Raw genomic sequence first — 19,786 nt, 5'->3', positions numbered from 1 at the left:
CCTTGTATGGTGCACCTAACATATGAAAATGTAGCCATTAGAAGTGTAGCCATTTCTTTATCTGATCAATTCTTTAACTGAAACAGCGTATTAGACCGAGCGAACTGGGTGTCATTTATAGAGGTGTGACTGTATTCCCTACCGCCATGTGCTGAACAAGTGTGTTATCTTTCGTTCGCTATATCATACAGTAATACGTCTAAACCTTCGCCACAGCGGGTGGCCTCACGATAGAGCCCGCCCTGACCCGGACTGCCAATGCCTCACCGAAACAATCGACCACATTTTGTGGGACTGCAGAAAAGCGGAGACGGCATGGCTGTCTTGGATCAACAAGTGGATGGGATACAAAATCCAACCATCTCAAAAAGCAGACCTGCGTGCGGCAGCAGCATCCAGGACAGCACCGCCACTCCAGAGTGCTTACTTGGCGACAGCTCAACTATGTATTGGTCGGTGGACCCCTCATCACACGGACGCGATGAAGTTTTTGTGGCGAATATGGGCAACTGTGACACCAGCTTTACTCTGGAGGCTTCGCAATGACGCAAAATTCAAGGAGAAAATAACCAACGAAAGAGAGACAAGGGCGGCCATCAAGACTGCAGGAGACTACCAGGCACGAGCGATTGCTAGTGCATGGAAACAACAACCGGCAAAGCGAATTCAAGGCTTATGTCTTGAAATCGGAAACAGCAGTATGATGGCGCTGGACGAAGACGATGAAGTTCCAAGCCTCGACGTCTGGAACATCCACTTCAGCACGCACACCACTGAGGACAAGTTGACCACGGGAGGATGGGTCCTCTATCACCAGACGGCTGCTCCACAGTGGATTCCCAGAAAAGCAGGAAGTCCCTACATTGGGCCAACAAATACTCCAACGGAAGCCGCAGCACGAACGCTGAACCAAGGATTGACAGAGCTCAGTGCGATGACAACCCCGGGCTCAACATATCTCCGCATTGATGGCCTCGACAAGAAACTACAAGTGCAGTCCCAACAACTCAAGGCCAACAATCAAAAACGGGTCCAGCAGCCGCACTTGCCAAGGACTTGGGCGCTATTTTCTCAGCACAGTGGGGTACACCCGTTGGAACCGCGCTCCGAGCGTCTAAGTTGACGGCAAAAACAAGCACTACGATCATCTACGATACGGAGCTTTGATCCCCAACTCCATGACAAGGAAAACGATTGCAGACTCCACACCGCAGCTGCAAAAGCAACAAAATACTCAAAGACGGTCGACATACAGACACGTCTCACTACATATCAGGCTTCTATAGGTCAGTGAATTAAGCTCAAATAGAAGGCCACTTTACCACATACAGTAATATGTCGTGCAAAAGCAAGCTTCTGGCTACGAAAGCAGGAATGCGTTTTTGGTATTGTAACGTCATAACAGCCACTGAGACGTAGCTGCAGTGGACCACTCTGTACGAGTTAGCGGGCTGCATATGACATTCCACACAGCACAGGTGACCAAACGGAATGGATCTGCGATTTCTTATAACCCAATCTAACGCAATCGTGTATTCTCCACTCGTCGAGATCAATTGGCAGTACATTCACAATAATGCCTCGGTCTTGGAGGGCCGAGACGAGGGACGTCGACGCGCGGAGTTGTCGTCGCGGCGTCGGTCCGAGTCGAGGGCCAACGAGGCCAGCCCCATTGAGGCTTGGATGTGGATGTACTGTGACGAATGCCTAAAAGATAGAAGACGCTGAAAAAGGAGTTAGTAGTACGAGTACTTCACGCACTTACATGACTCGCACTTCGGCACACAACAGGTTGGTCCGTGGTTTACCAGACGGTAGAAAACGCTCTCGCTTGGGATGAGGTACCCGGCCTTCGTGACATCGGCCTCCCCTCGCGGCTGCTTCACCGTGGATCGAACCACCGATCGGAGCCCAAAGTTGGTCCATGGTTGCCAGACGGTAGAAGATGTTCTCGCTTGGGATGATGTACCCAGCCATGGTGAGGTTCGCCTCCCTCGACGCGGTTGCTTCACCGTGGATCAAGCCATCAATTGGAGCCCTGTGTGTGGATCCACTCTTCGACACGCTCGCGTTGCTTCGTTACGGGAGCGCGAGTAGCCCCAAAAAGTAGGAGCAGTGAAGGAACGAGCGTGAGCGCGACGAAGCAGGTACATGGGCCTTTCTCAATTGTGAGCGAACCCAGCAGTAGGACTTGTGACAGCGATCGGTCCGTTCGACGTGGAGGATGATCACTTAGAGCGGAGCGAACCGTCCGCCGGATGGACTGCATCTGCCCTATCCATCATGGCCGTCGACTCAGGACTTGCTTGCATGTTGCTCGTCAAACGCTAGCGTGACCTTCTGCGAAGGTGTCGTTGGGAATCGTGGACTTGCTGGTCACGCCTCGAAAGAGTGAATGGTACTGCTCCTATCTATCGCTACACTATTCCTAGCGTGGGAAAACCCTCGCCACCGGATGCCGCATGCATACGGAGCCGTTCTGTGAAGAAAACCAGGCACCTAATAATACACACCTAGTTGACTTCGAGAGCTTGGTCCATGATAGGAACTGACTTGATCTCTCCTCGCCGAGAACCCCATTTTCAAATGCGCCTTCGGCTCCTTCCAAAATCTCCATTTGCGCCGCGTGCTGACAGAGCTAACGCGATCGGTGATGAGAGCACCGTCTTGCTGGTACCGTCATGGTTGGCCATGGCGTATACGTACATTAGCATAGATGCATCTGTTGGCGAATTCAGTGTGCGTTGCGCGTTTAGTTAGTCCCAATCGACGCATTCTTCAATTCTCACAGCAACAGCAACACAACGACAGGCAGCTATTTCTTCTTCAGCCACGATGAACACCAGCGTGCTCTACCCTCCTAACTCCCAGTCGTTAAGCGATGAAGTCATCCAAGGTGCCACCCAACGTGTCGAGTTTTCCTGCCACGATCGATACAACACTCGCAGGCATGTCCCCGTTAAGGTGAGACTGAATTCACCGACTCGGCTCGGCAACAGGCCGCTTCATGCACGCACTACAGCGGAACTAACGGCCCGTCCACCCCAGCACTCTACTATCGTTAGGGCCGGCAAAGATGCGTCGAGCTCGCTGGGCTTTGCTGAGCGCTCATTGCTACGTCGACGCCAGCAGAGCCGCGAGAACATGACGCGCTATCAAAGGAAGATGTCCGGCCGCGTCTCTGGCATTCGATCGCTGCGAGAGGAGACCTACAAGCTTGAGCTGCAGCGGCAGTTGCTCGACTTCGGCATCTCGACGGCGAGAACCTCGTGGAACGTGGTGTCGGAATACTTCCGCCTTTTCCGCTCTCACGTCCGGCTTGGGGGCTGCAACTCATTCAAGACGTGATCAAGACGCTCCAGTGCTGTGATAGGGCTGGAGCAGCCCCTGGGTGTGGTGCGTGGGCGACCTTTGTCACCGAGGAGGCAAGTCTGTGAATGAGCTGCTATCTTGTCTACGAAGCCTACCTAGCTATCTTGAGCATGCATGCGACGATGCAGACGTGCCCGCCGCTTGAGATGCTGCACTGCGGCTTGAACTTCGGGAAATATCTCCGTGGATTCCTGCCTACCGTTCTACGGAAAACTGGTCTCCGTCCTTCAACGGAAACCTGGAGTTCCGCTGCGCCCTCAAGGAACCAGCGATGAGGCGAAGCTCCTGTAGTAGCTTGGAGGCTCTGCACCCACAGCATTTGCAGGTGCATCGCTCATTTCTGGTGGCGACGATGGCTCCAGACGTGGTCACCTCGTCAGGACGGGGCGTAGAGGCACTACTGGAAGACTACCGACGCATGTCGCTCTACTTCCCGGATTTTGATGTCCAACTTGTCAACTTGGAGAACGGGCTTGGAGACACGTTCATCGCTACGACCAAAGTCAAGGCCACGATCTTTGAGAGCACACTTCGAATGGCGTTCCCCCACTTGGTGATCGACCAAGAGTTATGGGCTACTCTGGGCTCCAAGCTACTAGGGAAGCGCCTTGTTATCCGCTCACATCGTCTGGGACGGTGAAAGCGCCCGCGTGCTGAGTCTGCGCTGCAACGCAGACATATTGACGCCAATGCTGGAGATTCTGGGGGGGGGGGGGCTGGACGACGTTGCGTGGGTGTTTGAGCACTCACTCATCAGTCCAGACGGGAGTTTGGCGCAGAAGGCAGAATCGTGAGTTACTAATAAACAAAAGCTTTCAGGTATCTCGTAATATCATCAAACTCAAAACAAGTCGCGATTCCTCTAATAAATGAATCCAGTCTTTCGGCCGTGCATCTCACTCAGACTCCTAGCTCACTCTTCGACGACTGTAGCCTCATTTTTCTTCGTTATAGTGATGGGGGCCCACTGCGGTGGCCCTTTAGCGGCTCCGTTTCTTACGTTGGAGTCCGTATCGGCGATAGCAATCGAGTACTTGTCCACGTGCGTGCCGTCCGATTTCATCTCTCGAACATGCCGCACGGGCACGATGAAGCGGAGGTTGACCTCACCCCCCTCCAGCTCTTGCGCAGAGGCTCCTGCGTTTCGATTGCATGAGCTCGACTTTGAGGTCGGGCTCAATGGGTGTTGAAGTGTCTGCGCTATTGATTTATGTAGCCATCGAGTCAAAGTCAGTGGGCTGCAGAACCACTGTCTTTACGCCTCACTCTTCGTTTGGACCCGCAGTAGCGAAGGCGTTTGCTGCCAACCATGAGTGTGGATCCGGAAGAAACTCTGAGGGAGGCCGCTGTGTACGGCCAGCTGGAGTTGGTGCAGTATCTCGTCGAGGAATGCAGCGTTGATGTCAATGCCAAGGACGAATTCGGGTACACAACGCTGATGCAGGCGGCTCAAACTGGCCAAATCCACCTGGTGGAATACCTCGCTGGCCACTGTGGTGCAGATGTCAACGCCACAAACAGCAGCCAAGACACGGCACTGATGAAGGCCGCGGCAAAAGGACACACGGACGTCGTGAAGTACCTCGTGGAGATCTGTGGAGCGGACTTGAACCCCAAGACTCGGTTCAAACCTTCAGCGCTGACGTGGGCCGCTCGAAATGGCCACGTCGACGTGGTGCAGTACCTCGCCAGCGCCGATACCAGCTCCAAGAAGAAAAACCAAGATAAAGCGCTGGCCACAGCAGCTCAGTTTGGTCAAATTCAAGTCGTCCGCCTTCTTGCTGGTAAAGGCCGCGACTCAGAGGCGAAATCGAAGGACCGCCCGGAACCGACAGCGCTGTTGAAGGCCGCGGAATATGGCTACATTGCCATTGTGATGTGCCTCGTAGAAGAGTTCAACGCGGACGCACATGTGCAGGACCGACATGACTACACGGCGCTGATGAAGGCCGCGGAACGTGGTCATCTCGACATCGCGAGGTACCTCGCTGAGGGCTGCGGTGCAGATGTGAATGCCAAGAGCAAACGTAAAGAGACAGCGCTGATCCAGGCGGCTGCGTATGGCCATGTTGATGTGGTTCAGTACCTGTTGGACTGCGGTGCAGACGCGAATGCCAGGGACAAGGACGGAGACACCGCTGTGCGCGTTGCCGCTCATCACGGATATCTTGAAATTCAACGGATACTCACGCCCTTGATCGCTCTACCTCCCGTTCAACCATCAAGCTCGCATCGACTTCTACGTTGGACAGCCGGCCTCCGAGTTTTATTGCGCTGGCCTCGCACCTGTCTACCATGCAGTGATGGCACATCAACAAGCGACATTCACTTGTGTCGAGCATTCGTAAGACAGTTTGACGACAAATCAAATCTAGTGATTTGATTGGCGAATAGTACGACTTGCCAATTCTGTTGGCACTGCCAGGCGCAGAGTGCTCGCAGGCTCTGTGTTGTTTCTTACCAAGTTAATAACTCTTAATAACTGGTATTAGTAATTTTAGGCATTTAATAACGATAATATTACCTTTGTGTATCATTTGTGTATCGTAATACTTAAATATTGTCTTAAGCATTTTAACTTCTGGAAGAGCAAGCTTTTGCTCATATCAGCTTCCCACACAATGCTAGCCTGCACGCGCGCGGTGCGTTCTCCGGTCCCAGGCTGGAATCTCTCCCCTAGATCTACGCGTCGCTCGGCACCAGCTCGTTGCTCGGCCAGAACGTGAACGGCGCCGACGCCACGCTGGCCACGGGGCTCGCAAAAATAGGCCCAAGGTGCTCTACGACGCGTACATCGCCCAACATTCAAGCTGATCAGCAACGGTTCCGCAACGCAGTAGTCAAACGCCCGCTGGATGTCATCAAGGAAGCCATCGTGTACCTGCACTTCTGCTTTTCGGCCCGAGACGATGGACTGCGACAAGGCCACTCAGACTACTTACAGAAGATCTCTTCACGCGGACATGACGGAGACCGAAACCATGATGCTCGGCCTGGCCCTCGCGGACCCCATGTATACGTCGGCGGGCGACCTGCAGGCCGACGGCTCGTTCACCAAGGACCTGCGCTTCTTCAGTGGCCAGAAGTCAGCCATGCACGCGCTCCGTGCCGCCGGTGTGGGCGTCTACATCATTGGCGCGTCACCCGAGTTGTACACCGTTGCGGCCGGCAGTTGCTTCGGACAAGGCGACATGGTGCCCAAGGAGAACAGGTGCGGCGTGCGTTTCACGACGGACGAGGCCGATGCTTCACTGCTGAGCGACAGGACCTGCGAGTTCTTTGGCACTACGGAGTCCAGCACCAACAACACCTATCTCCTGCAGGGCGGGCCTAGCCATCAGTACGTGGACTACGTCACGTGCCTGCTGGCCGAGGGATTCATCAAAAATGAAGTAAGTGCCGGTGGGAGAGCGTGTAGCTGGATATAGTGGATCTCATGAGTTTGTGTGTTGTGCTGCAGATTCGTAAGAGAGGGAAGGGCTTGAAGAGTATCATATACATCGCCGAGGTGGCCATTATGCTGTTACATGAACGAACAGCTCGCTGATAAGGGTTGGACGAGGCCTAAATGTTGCGCTACAAGCGTTGATGTTACATTATTACTGCATTCTTAACCAAATATGACGCTTCTTTTTTGTGGGAGTGCTAGTGCGCGTTCTGCTGTACCAATGTGCGCCGTTGCGCTGGCAGCTCAGTGACAGAAGTTCAAGTTGAGGTCATCTCGTAGAAGGGCAACCTGTTTCGGCTGGTACGGCACGATGCACTGAATCTGTGAGCTAACTGATGTGAAGCTCTACGATTATAAGAAGAGCAAGAAGAGCTGGCGTTTGCATTATTTGAACTCGGATTAGTCAGGGCAAAAGCGGTTTAGCCCTCCACCTCTCCTTCACCCCTAGCAAGTTCGCCACCACTAAGGTCACCAAAGTGTTCTGCGACCGCCATGGCCACGGGTCCATACGCAGCTTCACCACGCACAAGCACAGAAAGGTTGTGTGCGCGCTGAAACAGGGTGGCGAGGCCGGCAAGAGCAAATCGAACATCCTCGGCTGCGTGCATGAGTGATCAAGGTTCGAGTAGCGCGACGACGAATATGCCGTCACGTCCGGCAAGTACCATCAAGTCTACCCCTATCATGAACAACTACCCAAGTCCGCAGCAGAACCAAAACTCCTCACGAGAAAATGAAGCGGAGGAAGCTGCTAGAAATACCATCAGCCGAGGCAGCATCTAGAAGAAATTCGAAAGAGGTTGAAGCCAATGCATTGATACACATTTGCGTGGGGACGACGACTCTATTGACTAACTAGTGCATGATATGTAATCAAGAAGGCGTGAACGGAATGAAAATATGGATCATGTTGCGGGCGTAGCTAGCGTGAACAAAGTCAAATATGCTAATGCTCCCAGGTTGGACCAAACAGCACCCTCGGCGAGTGGTGGGTGCGTCCAGTGCTCGACTGTGGAGTTGGAGGTAGTCCACGACGGCCGCTGCTACCCCCTGAAAATACGAGACGATCGCTAGTTGGTAGACTCGGTGTTGTTGCACTTGCCGATCCGGGCGGCCTCACGACCGGTGGCACAAGCTGGCGCTCATCAGCACGCGTGAAAACGGTTCCGCTGCTTGTTGACTGCGTAAGTGCGACTGACTGCGTAGGAGCGACCGACTGCGTAAGAGCGACCGACTGCGTAAGAGCGACCGCAGCCTCGTCACTGCATACTGTGCTGGTATTCGTCGCTTGGTCGGGTAGCGGGTTGGCTAGTGCAGGCGAAAATAGTGTTCTTCGAGCTAGCGGGGGTGGGACAGCTTCACGTTGGTCGGTCTGCGAGGGCGTGAAGAATCGTGATCGGTGCGCCGTATTAGACCGACTACCGCGCATGCGACTGGAGCTGTTGGGAGCAATTGGCGTAACGATGTCATCATCGCTGGAGTCGTCACTCGCGCTGCTTTCGCCCTCTTCTTCTGCATTGACTTGATAGTGCACTGCACTAGTTGCAGCCTTGTCACCCGCATTCGAGTACAAATATGCTAGCTTTTCCACGCGATCGGGTTTCAGCCGATTTCGTCGCTTGGTGCGGATGAAGGAGCGAACACTCCACGAGCGCTCACTCGCAGCGGACGACGTCGGGATGCTCAAAACGCGGGTAGCCAAAGCATGTAGGAGCGGAAACTTGTTAACCTTGACCAGCCACCAGTCTAATGGCGTGTCCCTCGCGTTTTTTTCGTGGTCTTCGGCTGTCCAGGACTTCTTCACGCGAATAAAAGCCATGACAGCTCGGCGAACCGCATTTGAAGATACGTTGGAGGGTAGACCAACTCGTGTAGCTAGATCTACGCATGCATCGACTGCATTGTCCAAATCATCACCTTCAAAGTCGTCCGTAGACTTAGTTGGGTCCAGTAAAAATGCAGCGAGGATTGATTCGCGCTTGAGGGTGTTCAAGCGGGAGCTAATCTGGCCTCGGATCGTGTTAAGAATACCAGAAGCAACATCATCAGTTTCGCGGTTGTAGATGACGTGGGTTTTCAGTCCACGAAAGTATTCATACACCATCGAAAGGCAACACCCATCCTTTTCGAGAGCGCCGAGAGCTTGGATTATCGGGTTCACCAGTCGCATTACGGCTCTGGCATTCACCCAAAACATGCTATCAGCCGAAATAGACTCGACGCGATTGAGTTTGGCAGCAGCATCTACGTAACGAGCCAGAAATTCATGGTTGGAAAACAACTCACGCAGCACATCTTCGTTCCTCACGACACTGGAAATACAATTTGTGCTCGAGTACCACCGCGTCGAAACAGGGATGATTAGCGCGCGCTCGACGCGGTGGTACTCGAGCACAAATTGTATTTCCAGTGCTGCCGGGTACCAAAATACTTGCGTTGCAGAGCCCGAAAGCGATAAAGAAGCGCTGCACGTTTACGCACAAATTTGGTAACTAGGACGGCTTTCTTGAAGACGTCACTCATGAACTCCATCCCGAACATGTCTTTGAGTAGAAGATTGATCGTGTGTGCCGCGCAGCCGTTACACGTTAGACTTGGTATCTTGGCCATTAGAAGCTCCCATGACTTACGCCTGTTAGACGCGTTGTCCGTCCCAACAGCGCATACCGATCCTTTTCCGACGACATTTTCAACAGCTTGAATCACCTTTTTCAACTCTGACGCGATGAACTCCCCTGTATGCTGTCTGTCGGCGCAGCGCTCCGATGACCAAAATATGGGTCGGATAAATGGAGACGTCACCATAAAGTTGATAATGGACTCGCTGTTGGGATCGGACCATCCGTCGCATAAAATGGCAACGTACTGCTGCTCCCTCAGCACCTCCATAACGCTGGCAACTTCCTCCGCGTACGCGCTGTCAAGCAGTGAGGTCGCCAAATCTTGGCGTGAAGGGAGCGTCATTCCGGGCCGGTACTTCGTCAGGATACACCTCATGGCTCCGTTTTCGATGACTCGAAACGGAATGCCGCAGGCATAGAACGCTTTGGCAATCTGAAGATGGAACTCCTTCTTTTCAGTCACTGAGACCGATCCTAGCACACTCGTAGCCATTTTAGGCCGCGAACGCTTGGATGGACTGTGGGGCCTATCGGAAGTTTCGGGACGATCTCGCTTGGAGGGTGTTACAGGGTAATTAGCCCGGACGTCCGCTGGGGCGCAGGGACAGCTGCGAATGTGTGGGCGGAGGTTTTTCTTGGGCTGGGCATTCTTGATGAGCTTGGAGCAGTGCCTGCACGTCACGTCGCGGTGCTGCTTCTTCGGGTTGGCCCAACGTGGCACAACCACAATGTACTCGGTCAACACGCCAACTGAAGGGCGACCAAGGCCAGACCTTCACTGCTAGCCCGGTCCTCGTTGCGGTGGCCGTTTTGGTCCATGGAGCTTGCAGGCTCTACAGGAGCAAGTTTGTGAATGCAGCGACGAGAATAGGCCCCGTGCGCGAGCTGCCTGCCACGTGGAGCATACGCAGATTCATGTCGGTAGACCTCCACGTACGTTGACAACTTCACGAAACGCGTTGACCGAATATTTCTGCCACACCAACTATACACATGAGGTATTACCGTTAGCAGATCGAATATTTCTGCCACACCAACTATACATAAAAGTTATTAACGTTAATAAATGGTAAGTACGAAGGTAATAACGGTAACTGGTAATAACTGGATAAGGATTTGACCAACTCTAGCTAGGAAGGCCCGCGTTCCTCTTCGCTACTCTTTTTGATGCATTTCGTTGCACTTCGTATCCTGACTAATATCGGGCGCAGCATAGTAGTGGTAGTAATGATTGGCGGTTCGATAGAACTGTGCGGAGGAGCGCTGCGACACCAACAAACTCCCTCTACATATTTAAAACACCACGGCGAGCTTAGATCGTTTAGATTTCGTAGTACTACAGTAGCAGGCCCAGCAAACAAGCCTTCAGCCGGGCTGATCAATTACTTTAGCTTTGGCATTTTTCATGTATTCCCGAGAAGTTTCGCCGCTTATTTGACTCTTAGAGGCCCTCACGTCGTTTTGTAGTTATTTGTTTGCGACACCACCAACAGCTTACCTACACGTGGCCGCGGGTGAGGTCGGTGGTGTCCACTACCGACGTAGGTGGAGCTGCAGCAGTGTGCGCCTCCGGGAGTAAGGTAGCCAAGCAAACCGCAACAAATACAAATACAAATACCAAGACTGGCTGACGCTGCCTTGTTGCTACTACAAAACAGTTCATTTCATGACTTTGGTAAGATCCCATAATGTATTGATTGTCTACTCCCTCGCGTCCTCCGACAACGCCTCGGTGCGGAGCATGTGTGCGCGCTCGTCGTGCACTGTTTCGCTCGGAGGCGTCCTCAGAGGACACGACAGGGTTCGTGGGCCGCACTACCGGAGGAAGAGGGGCTCTATTTGGTTATGCATTAACTAGAATTCACTATAAAGCCCTGAACGTTTTGTTTGTCAAGCTGGGCTAATGGTTCGGGTGCATTAATTTCTTAACCATTCTCAAACAAGCGTGTACATTGTAGTTGGCAGTAGGGCCGCACTACCGACTACATGTTCGTGCTTGTGAGCGCCTTATTTCGTCGGCTCGACTGTAGGTGGCACGAGCAATTCAAAAACGGCAAAGCGGTTGTCCTCGGGTTCCTACATGCTCAACGGAGGAACGCACGCAACGACACTACCCTCTGAAAGTTTTGGCCAATCGCATGGTGCAAATTGTTGTCCACAATGTAGCCACTAGTATACTAAAACCAAGATGTAGCCAAAATGCGTTGATTGCAAAACGTAAGACGCTTTGTCTTACGGTAGGCTGTCTGGGGCTAAGTATCGACTTACGAAAGAGCATGAATCTGCCGTGCTACAGCGCTTCCAGCAGCCCCAGCCCTCCGTCTGAAAGCAGCTCCATCCCTCCGTCTGAAATTGAGCTAACCCGCTTCTATCCAAACGGGAGCATTGGAGGCGACTTTCAAGCCAAATGGCTCGATGCCGATGCGGCCGTGAAGCTCTTTATCCCCGACGCCTCTCACTCGTCGTTCGAGCAGGAAGTACAACTATGGAAGCGCCTCCGTCATCCAAATGTGGTCAAAATGTACGGCGAGTGTGAAGTCAACCCCAATCTGCGGTTCTTCGTCTGTGAGTTTGCCAGCAAGGGGTCACTTTGGGAAAATATCGAGCTGATTTCAGTAGGAAAGCTGACGATGTGGACGCACCTGTACGAGGCGGCGTTGGGGCTTGAGTATCTCCACGAGCGAGGAATTGTTCATGGCGATCTACGCTGCAGTAATATTTTGATCGGCAGTGATGGCCAAGCGAAGTTGGCCAACTTTGGCTTGAGTAGATCGAACGGGTCAGGTCTTACTTCAAAGGTTGTTGTGGGGTCTGCGCGCTGGCAGGCTCCTGAGTTTGGGGATGGCGTACTGCCCTCGTTTGAGTCGGACGTGTATTCCCTGGGGATGACCATTTTGGAGGCTACGACTCGGAAAATACCATGGAGCGATCAAGACGACACGAGGGCCTGGTTTCATAGAACACGGTGGGCCCCGGAGACGGACGAAGGTCATCCTCCTGGCTCTCCTCCTGCTGAAATACGAGACTTGGTGTGGCGTATGTGCTGTCATGACCCTCACAAGCGCGTCAGTCTGTCGTCGGTAGTCTATGAGCTTGACCAATTAATTCTCAAAGAGAGTTCTAGCTCGAACGACCTGAAATTCGAGCGTTTGACCTCTTTCGACGAATACGAAGGTGGAAATTTGAACGAAACGTGGCTGAGGGTGCAAACACACATGAAGAAGTGCAACGATGTCCACTTTTTCCGAATGTTCGACGAGCTCAAGACAGCGTGAGCGTCTGCAAGGAAAATCGCACCACCCTACAGTGTTATCACGATTTGACGGACTACTGGTCGATTTTTATCGGACAATCAAAATGCCCCTGGACAGGCTCGAATGCTACGCGTATCGTCAACGCGAGCCAGGACCAACAGTTTGTACGCGTTTCAATGGCGCGTTAGGTCGCTCATGAAGTCGCTGGGAGGCGCTACGAGTTCAATGATGGAGACAAAATTGCTACGACAGCAACTGCTCAACGAGCACATCGAGCTCTTCATCGCAGGAGTATCGGATGCATTTCTTCTTCTGAATGATTTGAAGTCGCCGGAAGAACGGTCAGCGTTTTTGGGGAAGTTGAAAGCCGAAATCACAAATCCTCTGGGTTCATACTCGCCTGAACAAGTTGAGGGGTTGGAGAAAATGCTCTTGGAGATTGCTAGCAAGCGTGATGGCGATATTGCACCAGAACTGACGCCAGAGTGGTTCATCCCCTGGTACGAGCTGCTGGTTGACGAGTGGAATTGCCTGGGCGAAGGTGGCTTCGGCAGCGTGCACCGAGCCAAGTGGTTGGATTCGGACGTGGTGGTGAAGCGCGTGATCCTTGACGGCTCCAATACGGACACGGACGCCTCAAGTTCCCTGCTGAGTTTGTCCTCTACCCCTCATACCCAACCTCAAAAGGACGCTGCCAAGAGAGCCGAAGCGCAAGCGATGTTCCGTCGCGAAGTGGACATTTGGTTCGGCTTTAGCCACCCTCACGTGATCCGGTTGTTCGGCGCCTGCCACGTCGGGAGACCGTTCTTCGTATGCGAGTACGCCACGAACGGGACCTTGGTCAAGTATCTGCGTGAACATCCTGATGAATTGTGGTCAAAGTTGCATGAGGCGGCATTGGGGGTTCAATATCTCCACGCTCGTGGCGTGGTCCATGGAGACCTGAAAGGGAACAACATTGTGATCGGGAGCGACATGAAGGCGAAAGTGACGGACTTCGGTCTCAGTTCGATCGCAAGTGCCGAAGACAAGCCCGTGATTTCAGGCGCGTGGCAGTGGGTAGCTCCAGAATGCCTTGGAGACGGCAGTCCACGGCCAACATTTGCTTCGGATGTGTTTTCTTTTTATGTGCATCGTGGAGGCACTGCGCGTTGTAGAAGCAGCCAGGTCTGGCAACAACTCCCACAATTGTCTGCCTTGGCGAGTCGCTGACAGAGCTGCGGTGAAGTATCATGCTACCCATGGCAAATTGCCATCTCGTCCAGCGATGTGCGAGGACGGGCAGTGGGAGTTGGTTACTCGAATGTGCATTTTGGAGCCTGAGAAGCGAATTAAGGTCTCCACGGTGGTTGACGAGCTGGCAAGGCTAGCAAATCAAGCAAGTGGCATCGGTGCTATCTCACTGACGATTTCACTTAGCTGGGAATACGCCCTCACTGTAATTGGAGCAGGACAGGGGTTGCTGGACGAACTTCTCAATGGCACCAACCAGCCGGGTACGATTCTCTCGCTTTATGCTTCGTTCTGGAAAAGGCTTGAGCGCGTCTACAAGCGAATCGAAGAAAGCCAGGACAAACTAAGTTGAGGTGATTTCTGCTCCCTGGTGTCGGCCGCTGCTGGATCCACGTGGAATCTGCAAAGCAGGGAGGAAAGTCTCCTTTCGTCAGCTGACACCACAATGCAGTGTTACGCTCTGGATCGAGCATTGACCATGTTCTGCGAAGCGTACTTTATTGTTTGTGAGAATGAATGCCCTGACCCAATCAACTGTATATAGGGGAAAATGAACTCAACATTCAATCTTGACCGAAAGTTGTGAGAATACAATGCCCTTCGAGTGATAATTTCACCTTGGCACAGGTTTCAAAGAATGGAGCGGTGATGACTTGCAGCAGCAATACAGATCTAGATCCAATAGCGTGGATACTGTCTGACATCGTTTGTGGACGTAGGGAGGCTGAATGTGTGTCCCAACTCGAAAAAAACACCGGAGAACAAACATTTACTTAAATGCTTGCTTTAACTTCGACAAAATGCATCCAGAGGTACGACTGAGAGAGAATTAAAAATAGAACGCACTTCACCAGAACTAATCTCGGAAGTGAAACTGCTAAGAAATAGACTTTTGTGACTAAACTACAAGACAGCGGTACACAGTGTTGCCTTGTTCGCAGCACCGGGCGACATACGAAATGGGGTATCAATGCCATTCAATATCCAGGGCATGGGGAGCTTCATGGATTTTACTCGGCGGATCGTGCGTTAGACCTCGCGAAGTATATGCGCAAGACGAACTGGATTCGCGTTACGTTTGTTCTGTTGGGGACGCCAGTACCGTGCCTCCTAGTGACCTTTACGATCGACCTGGTGCTCTCCCCGCCATATTCTGGATTGTCCGCCAACAAACTCTTCTTTGCGCGGGAATATTACGCCTACCTCGTTATGACCTCACTTGCGCTGCACCAGTTCCGCACAGGGGTCTCGTTACTCCCATATCCGGCTCGAAGCCTTATCTGAGACACATTCGTCGTACCCACGCTCACGGTTGCCATCATTTACGGACTCGGGGTGGCTATCGGGTTTCCGCTTCCGTTCTCAACACTGATAGTGATGGGAGCGTGGGCCAGTTTGACCTTAACGGCGATGGCAATTCAATGATTCGGCAGACGCCTAATGCGGCATCAATGCTTTTCGGGATGTTTAAGTTGTGGTTGTGCGATATTCTACTGGTTTTTATCTACCCGCCATACTTCTACATCTTCACTACGCTGTCCAGCGACGCTCAGACGGCTTACACCGTGCTCTTACCCGTGATCAAGCTATTCATGCGGAATGTCTTTGTGCGAGCGGTTGGCCACCTGGGAGATGCAACGCCGGAGCTGGTTGTTTTCAACGCCGACGTCTTCGGTTTATTTCGTATTGCATGCAGAGCTCGCCGTCCTTTTGGACAACTTTGGAGATCATGGCTGCGGATGTTGTGATGATGGGGGAGAGCACGGGCTGGTGTGGGAGCTTTAGAGCGTATGGTTGACGAGAATCGAGTCTGGAACAGTCACAGTGGGGCTGTCGGGGCTGTCGGGTACATCAGTCTGGGTGGTCGCTTGCCAACGAGTCTGGAGAGAGCAAGTATCCTGCTGGAAATGCAAAGGAATTGCAACTTCACGGATGCCCCTGTTTTCTCTGTTGAGGGAAGAAGTAGCGCGGAAAGCCCACGACCGATCGAACTTAAAGAAGAAGTTGCAATCGGACCCGTCGTGGAGACAATGAAGGAGAATCTCCACATTCAAAACGTTGGGGTCCATCGCCACATTTTTTAATAATAGCGAAGAAGCTCTTGGGCGGAATCTTCGCATTTTTGGGATGGATTCGGCCTGAAGTTTCTCAGAAGTTGGGTTTTGCTGGTAAACGACCTCCAGCATCCTCACTCGAGCTATACACGAACAAAGTTCGTCGGCCATTATTCATGGCGGTGTTCCCACTGCTTACCAACTACGTTGAGGTCATCATCCCTCTTGTCTTCTGTACGTACGAAGTCTTGAAATGAAGCTATACATTTCTAACGTTCATTTATTTATCTGATTGCCAACAGATATCTACTTGTTGCTACGTACCACCTGCCGAATCGCGAGTTTTATTCCGTGTATAACGGTATGGACCAGATCCAACTTGCTCACACTTTGCAGAATGTCGTGCTTTACTGTCTGCTTCAGCTCTTCTCACTGCTGGCGTTGATCTTCATGCTAAAGTGCATGCTTGGGCATTCTCCTGTCAAACACATCGCGTTTGTCTTGAAGAAACAGATCGACTTTATTCAGATTAGCCTCATATTCTGGTTATTGTACAACGTCCAAACCTCGCTTCAGCACTTTGGTTAGTAGTCCCTCGCCTTAAAGAGTTTGATGCGTTGAAGAGTTCACCCTGCTGTTTCGTTGCTAGGATACGACTACAACTTCCAGGGTGCGTGCCCTGTTCGAGCTATAGCGAGTCAACCTAGTCAGCGAGGTGATTCAATGATCTGGTAGGGTAGAAATATATCTTTCGCAAACTACATGAAAAGGTATCGCGTATGGTGATGGAAATCCAAGCTCAACAAGAGATATCAAATGGAAGAAATGCAACAGCTGAATAGATTAATCGAGATTGTCGAAACAATCGGCTTATACAGTCGTAAGTAGTGGTCGAAGTTGCCGTCGCCTTGAGTCTGGAGGCTGTTGTCTCTGTTGCGCTCCATTCTACTCAATTCTTCTGAACTTGAGCGTCCTCTGCGCCAGGAGCGTGTTGTTGCTCTTCGATTCGGCAGCTGCAGCCGATCTCTTCAGTTCCGCGACTCGCTTGGTGACCTCTTCGACGAACGCCAAGTCCGTGAAGCGAATGCCCTCGGCGCTCAACACGAACTTGAGACTCGTCCGTTGAACAGCTTCCTGCTTGGTCGGGGCTTCAATCGCGGCCGCCTTGCTGGCTGGAAAGCTGAAACACAGCTCAGACGGTGGCAGGACTGCTAGTAGATCTGTCGGGGGCGTGAACAAGGTGGCTACGGTGCGGCACATGGTCTTTTTTGGGGATGAGTGCTTTGCTTTGGCGCGACCTTGAAATTTCGTTAATGACTTGAGCTGGCCGAGCGCAGCGCGTGTTGCTGCCCCCCCCAAGCGAGGGCGCAACGGGTGGGAAGGATCAGGACCAGAACGGCAGGTAGGCTAGTAGTAGTTTCAGCTGAAATTACCGGCCTTTTGAACGGCTCGGGGAAGCAGTCCAGTGGAATAACGCTCTATTATATTTATTTCTCTACATCCAACAACAGCGGACCAGCGCACTCAACTGCCCTACCGCGCAGAGTTCCGCTTAAATCTAGGTTACTTGGTCGTGGTAAAATCACTATTCAGGGCCTCGTGCTCGAGCACCTGGGCAACCGTCAGGCGCTTCTTAGGATCGGTCTCCAACATCCCCGACAGAAGCTGCAGCGCGCTGTCCGACACGCCTGCGACGCCCCAAGCCTGCATCACCACCTTGATGCCCGCTTGCTTCAGTGTGCGGAATGACTTGACCGACGTCGACGCGAGGGACACTAGCGGTGAACCTGTGAGCATGATGAAGAGCACGATACCCAGCGACCAGACATCAGCCGCCTTTGGGTCGTAGGTCTCACCCGCGACGATCTCCGGCGCCATGTAGTACTCCTTGCCCACTCTTCGTCCGCTTGCAGTGTTTGCGCGCGTAGCCAGCCCGAAGTCTCCGATCTTGCAACGACCGTGATGCAGCATGATGTTCTCGAGTGAGACGTCGCGGTGCGCGATCCCATGCTTGTGCAGGAAGGCGAGTCCCGTGGCCACCTGCGACAGCACGTTGAGTGCGTTCATGCATGACATGGTGCGTTGTCTCCGTCTGCCAAGGTAGTCGAACAGGTCGCCGTCGGCGCAGTGTTCCATGACGAGGTGGAGCGTCTGCTGCTCGATGAACGAGTCCTTGTAGTGCACGAGATTCGGGTGACCCCCGGCGTTGCGAATGAGGTCGCCCACTTCTATCTCGACGAGGGGGTTGTCGGGGATGTGGCCGTCCGAGGGGAGATCACGGACGATGCTGGCCATACGCTCGAGGGAGACCTGCTTCATGACGATGGACGAGGCTGCGGTTGCGGACTTGACGGTCTCTTGGCAGACGACGACGCTTCCGTAGAGTGTCGAGCTGAGCGCTCGGGTGAAGCGGTACCGATGGCGGAGCACCTGCATGGTTGCTTTCCTTTGGGCGAGGCGTCTTCGAGCTGGCAAAAGCTTGAATGAGGTTCTGTGACGACCGATGCCCTGCAAGAATATTGCACACTAAGTGAGCTCCAAGCAGTGGTTTCTTGCGTACGTTGATATGTTCAGCGACCAGGGCGGTGATTTAGGCCCACGCTGTCACGTCTTAGCTGGCCGCAGGATAAATGCAGCCCCTTGCAGTGCCAGGTACAAACAGCAAGTGCAAACTCCGCCCAACGACATTTTCGCACGATCGCATGGGGCTTCTTCTTTAAAAGAAGGGGGTGGCCGACCAAAACTGGACCGTTGTAGAATGCTGGAACAGGCAGCTCGGGCCGTTCGTGGAAAATCAAGCATGCCACGCAGCTGCTGGAGTAGCATCTCGAACGCTTCAGCATTGTTTGCGCTCATGGTTGGTATGGACTTCTGTTTGTTGACCTGGTGCTGCTCGACTATCCGCTCGTCCTCCTCGATCATGACGTCTTACAAGTTTTGGTTGTCCGGAGTTTTGGTTGTCCGGATGTCTCGCCCTCGCTCATGAGGCGAATCCCCTCCATCGCCCGTCTTTTCGAGTTGCAGCCTTCGTCGTTTAAATACGGATACTCGATCACTTCGCCCGTGACGTAGGGGTTCGAGTTCTCGGGGAACGTGACATTGTCGCAGTCGACAGCCACGACTTTGAGCAGCACCGATTGGTTGGTACTCGGGGAACTAATTCGTCACCTTTCACGGCTTTGAGCTCCAATTTAGTCAATACAGTACTTCAAAATATGTGTCGACCAAATGTAGTCTAGCTCCAAACTTCCTCTAGACAACATTTAGTCCACACAAGTAATATTCACTTAAAAAGAAAATATTACGCTCAACTATTTGAACAAAAATACGATCGCAGAACACGTAGTTGGTGTAACCATTTTTCTTGGAGAGCCCTACACTACAATTCCAATCTGACGATACTTCTAAAGCGGAATGCTTTTAACCGACTCGAACTATTGGATTTTATGAAAACAAGGGACCCTCAACTGCACCTGAAAAAAAGGGGGAGGTGAACAGCTTCGACACCACTCAGAGTTGGCCAGTCTCGAAAGGGACAAAGAAAAGTTATGACCTCAGTCGTTCTCCGCACCAAAATCCCCATTTTTTTCACTTGAAAATGGCAGCTCTCTCTCTGACCCGGTCCAGGAACTGCTTTTCATCTTATACTATCGCGTCCACGCGCCCAAACTTGAATGAGGCGACACCACAAACTTCACTTACATCCACCTCAATAGTAATGCTACGTAGTAGTATATTTCAGGATTCGTATTTTTACCTTAGGGGGTCGCTGCTATTTTCTCTTTGAACCAACCCTCCAGGTGA

General features: G+C 52.4%; 8 protein-coding genes across 8 annotated transcripts; 5 read left to right on the top strand and 3 right to left on the bottom strand.

Moving 5' to 3' along the window:
* Nucleotides 1–196: 196 nt before the first annotated feature.
* On the top strand, nt 197–685 carry PHYSODRAFT_372810 (hypothetical protein; the record flags this gene model as incomplete). The annotated part of the gene is made up of 2 exons (XM_009529152.1): nt 197–380; nt 438–685. Coding segments are annotated over 2 exons (432 nt in total), but the record flags the coding sequence as incomplete, so codon positions are not given.
* Nucleotides 686–2,835: 2,150 nt separating this feature from the next.
* Nucleotides 2,836–4,012, top strand: PHYSODRAFT_501618 (hypothetical protein; the record flags this gene model as incomplete). The annotated part of the gene is made up of 2 exons (XM_009529151.1): nt 2,836–3,344; nt 3,667–4,012. 2 exons carry the CDS (start codon nt 2,836–2,838, stop codon nt 4,010–4,012), a joined length of 855 nt encoding a protein of 284 aa, XP_009527446.1.
* Nucleotides 4,013–8,381: 4,369 nt separating this feature from the next.
* PHYSODRAFT_383694 (hypothetical protein) lies at nt 8,382–9,625 on the bottom strand (the record flags this gene model as incomplete). The annotated part of the gene is made up of 3 exons (XM_009529150.1): nt 8,382–8,825; nt 8,889–9,191; nt 9,302–9,625. Coding segments are annotated over 3 exons (1,071 nt in total), but the record flags the coding sequence as incomplete, so codon positions are not given.
* Nucleotides 9,626–11,717: 2,092 nt separating this feature from the next.
* PHYSODRAFT_332191 (hypothetical protein) lies at nt 11,718–12,716 on the top strand (the record flags this gene model as incomplete). The annotated part of the gene is made up of 1 exon (XM_009529149.1): nt 11,718–12,716. The coding sequence occupies one exon, from the start codon at nt 11,718–11,720 to the stop codon at nt 12,714–12,716; it is 999 nt and encodes a 332-aa protein (XP_009527444.1).
* A 405-nt stretch (nt 12,717–13,121) lies between these two features.
* Nucleotides 13,122–13,852, top strand: PHYSODRAFT_261492 (hypothetical protein; the record flags this gene model as incomplete). Its single annotated transcript, XM_009529148.1, has 2 exons — nt 13,122–13,750; nt 13,837–13,852. 2 exons carry the CDS (start codon nt 13,122–13,124, stop codon nt 13,850–13,852), a joined length of 645 nt encoding a protein of 214 aa, XP_009527443.1.
* Nucleotides 13,853–16,158: 2,306 nt separating this feature from the next.
* On the top strand, nt 16,159–16,570 carry PHYSODRAFT_502014 (hypothetical protein; the record flags this gene model as incomplete). Its single annotated transcript, XM_009529147.1, has 2 exons — nt 16,159–16,220; nt 16,285–16,570. The coding sequence occupies 2 exons, from the start codon at nt 16,159–16,161 to the stop codon at nt 16,568–16,570; spliced, it is 348 nt and encodes a 115-aa protein (XP_009527442.1).
* A 357-nt stretch (nt 16,571–16,927) lies between these two features.
* On the bottom strand, nt 16,928–17,242 carry PHYSODRAFT_261286 (hypothetical protein; the record flags this gene model as incomplete). The annotated part of the gene is made up of 1 exon (XM_009529146.1): nt 16,928–17,242. The coding sequence occupies one exon, from the start codon at nt 17,240–17,242 to the stop codon at nt 16,928–16,930; it is 315 nt and encodes a 104-aa protein (XP_009527441.1).
* Nucleotides 17,243–17,545: 303 nt separating this feature from the next.
* PHYSODRAFT_501448 (hypothetical protein) lies at nt 17,546–18,418 on the bottom strand (the record flags this gene model as incomplete). Its single annotated transcript, XM_009529145.1, has 1 exon — nt 17,546–18,418. One exon carries the CDS (start codon nt 18,416–18,418, stop codon nt 17,546–17,548), a length of 873 nt encoding a protein of 290 aa, XP_009527440.1.
* Between the last annotated feature and the right edge of the window lie 1,368 nt (nt 18,419–19,786).

This window comes from Phytophthora sojae (genome assembly GCF_000149755.1).
Source record: "Phytophthora sojae unplaced genomic scaffold PHYSOscaffold_4, whole genome shotgun sequence".
NCBI classification, from domain to species: domain Eukaryota; phylum Oomycota; class Peronosporomycetes; order Peronosporales; family Peronosporaceae; genus Phytophthora; species Phytophthora sojae.
The sequence above is the reverse complement of the archived record's forward strand: the minus strand, read 5'-3'. Positions and strand labels throughout refer to the sequence as shown.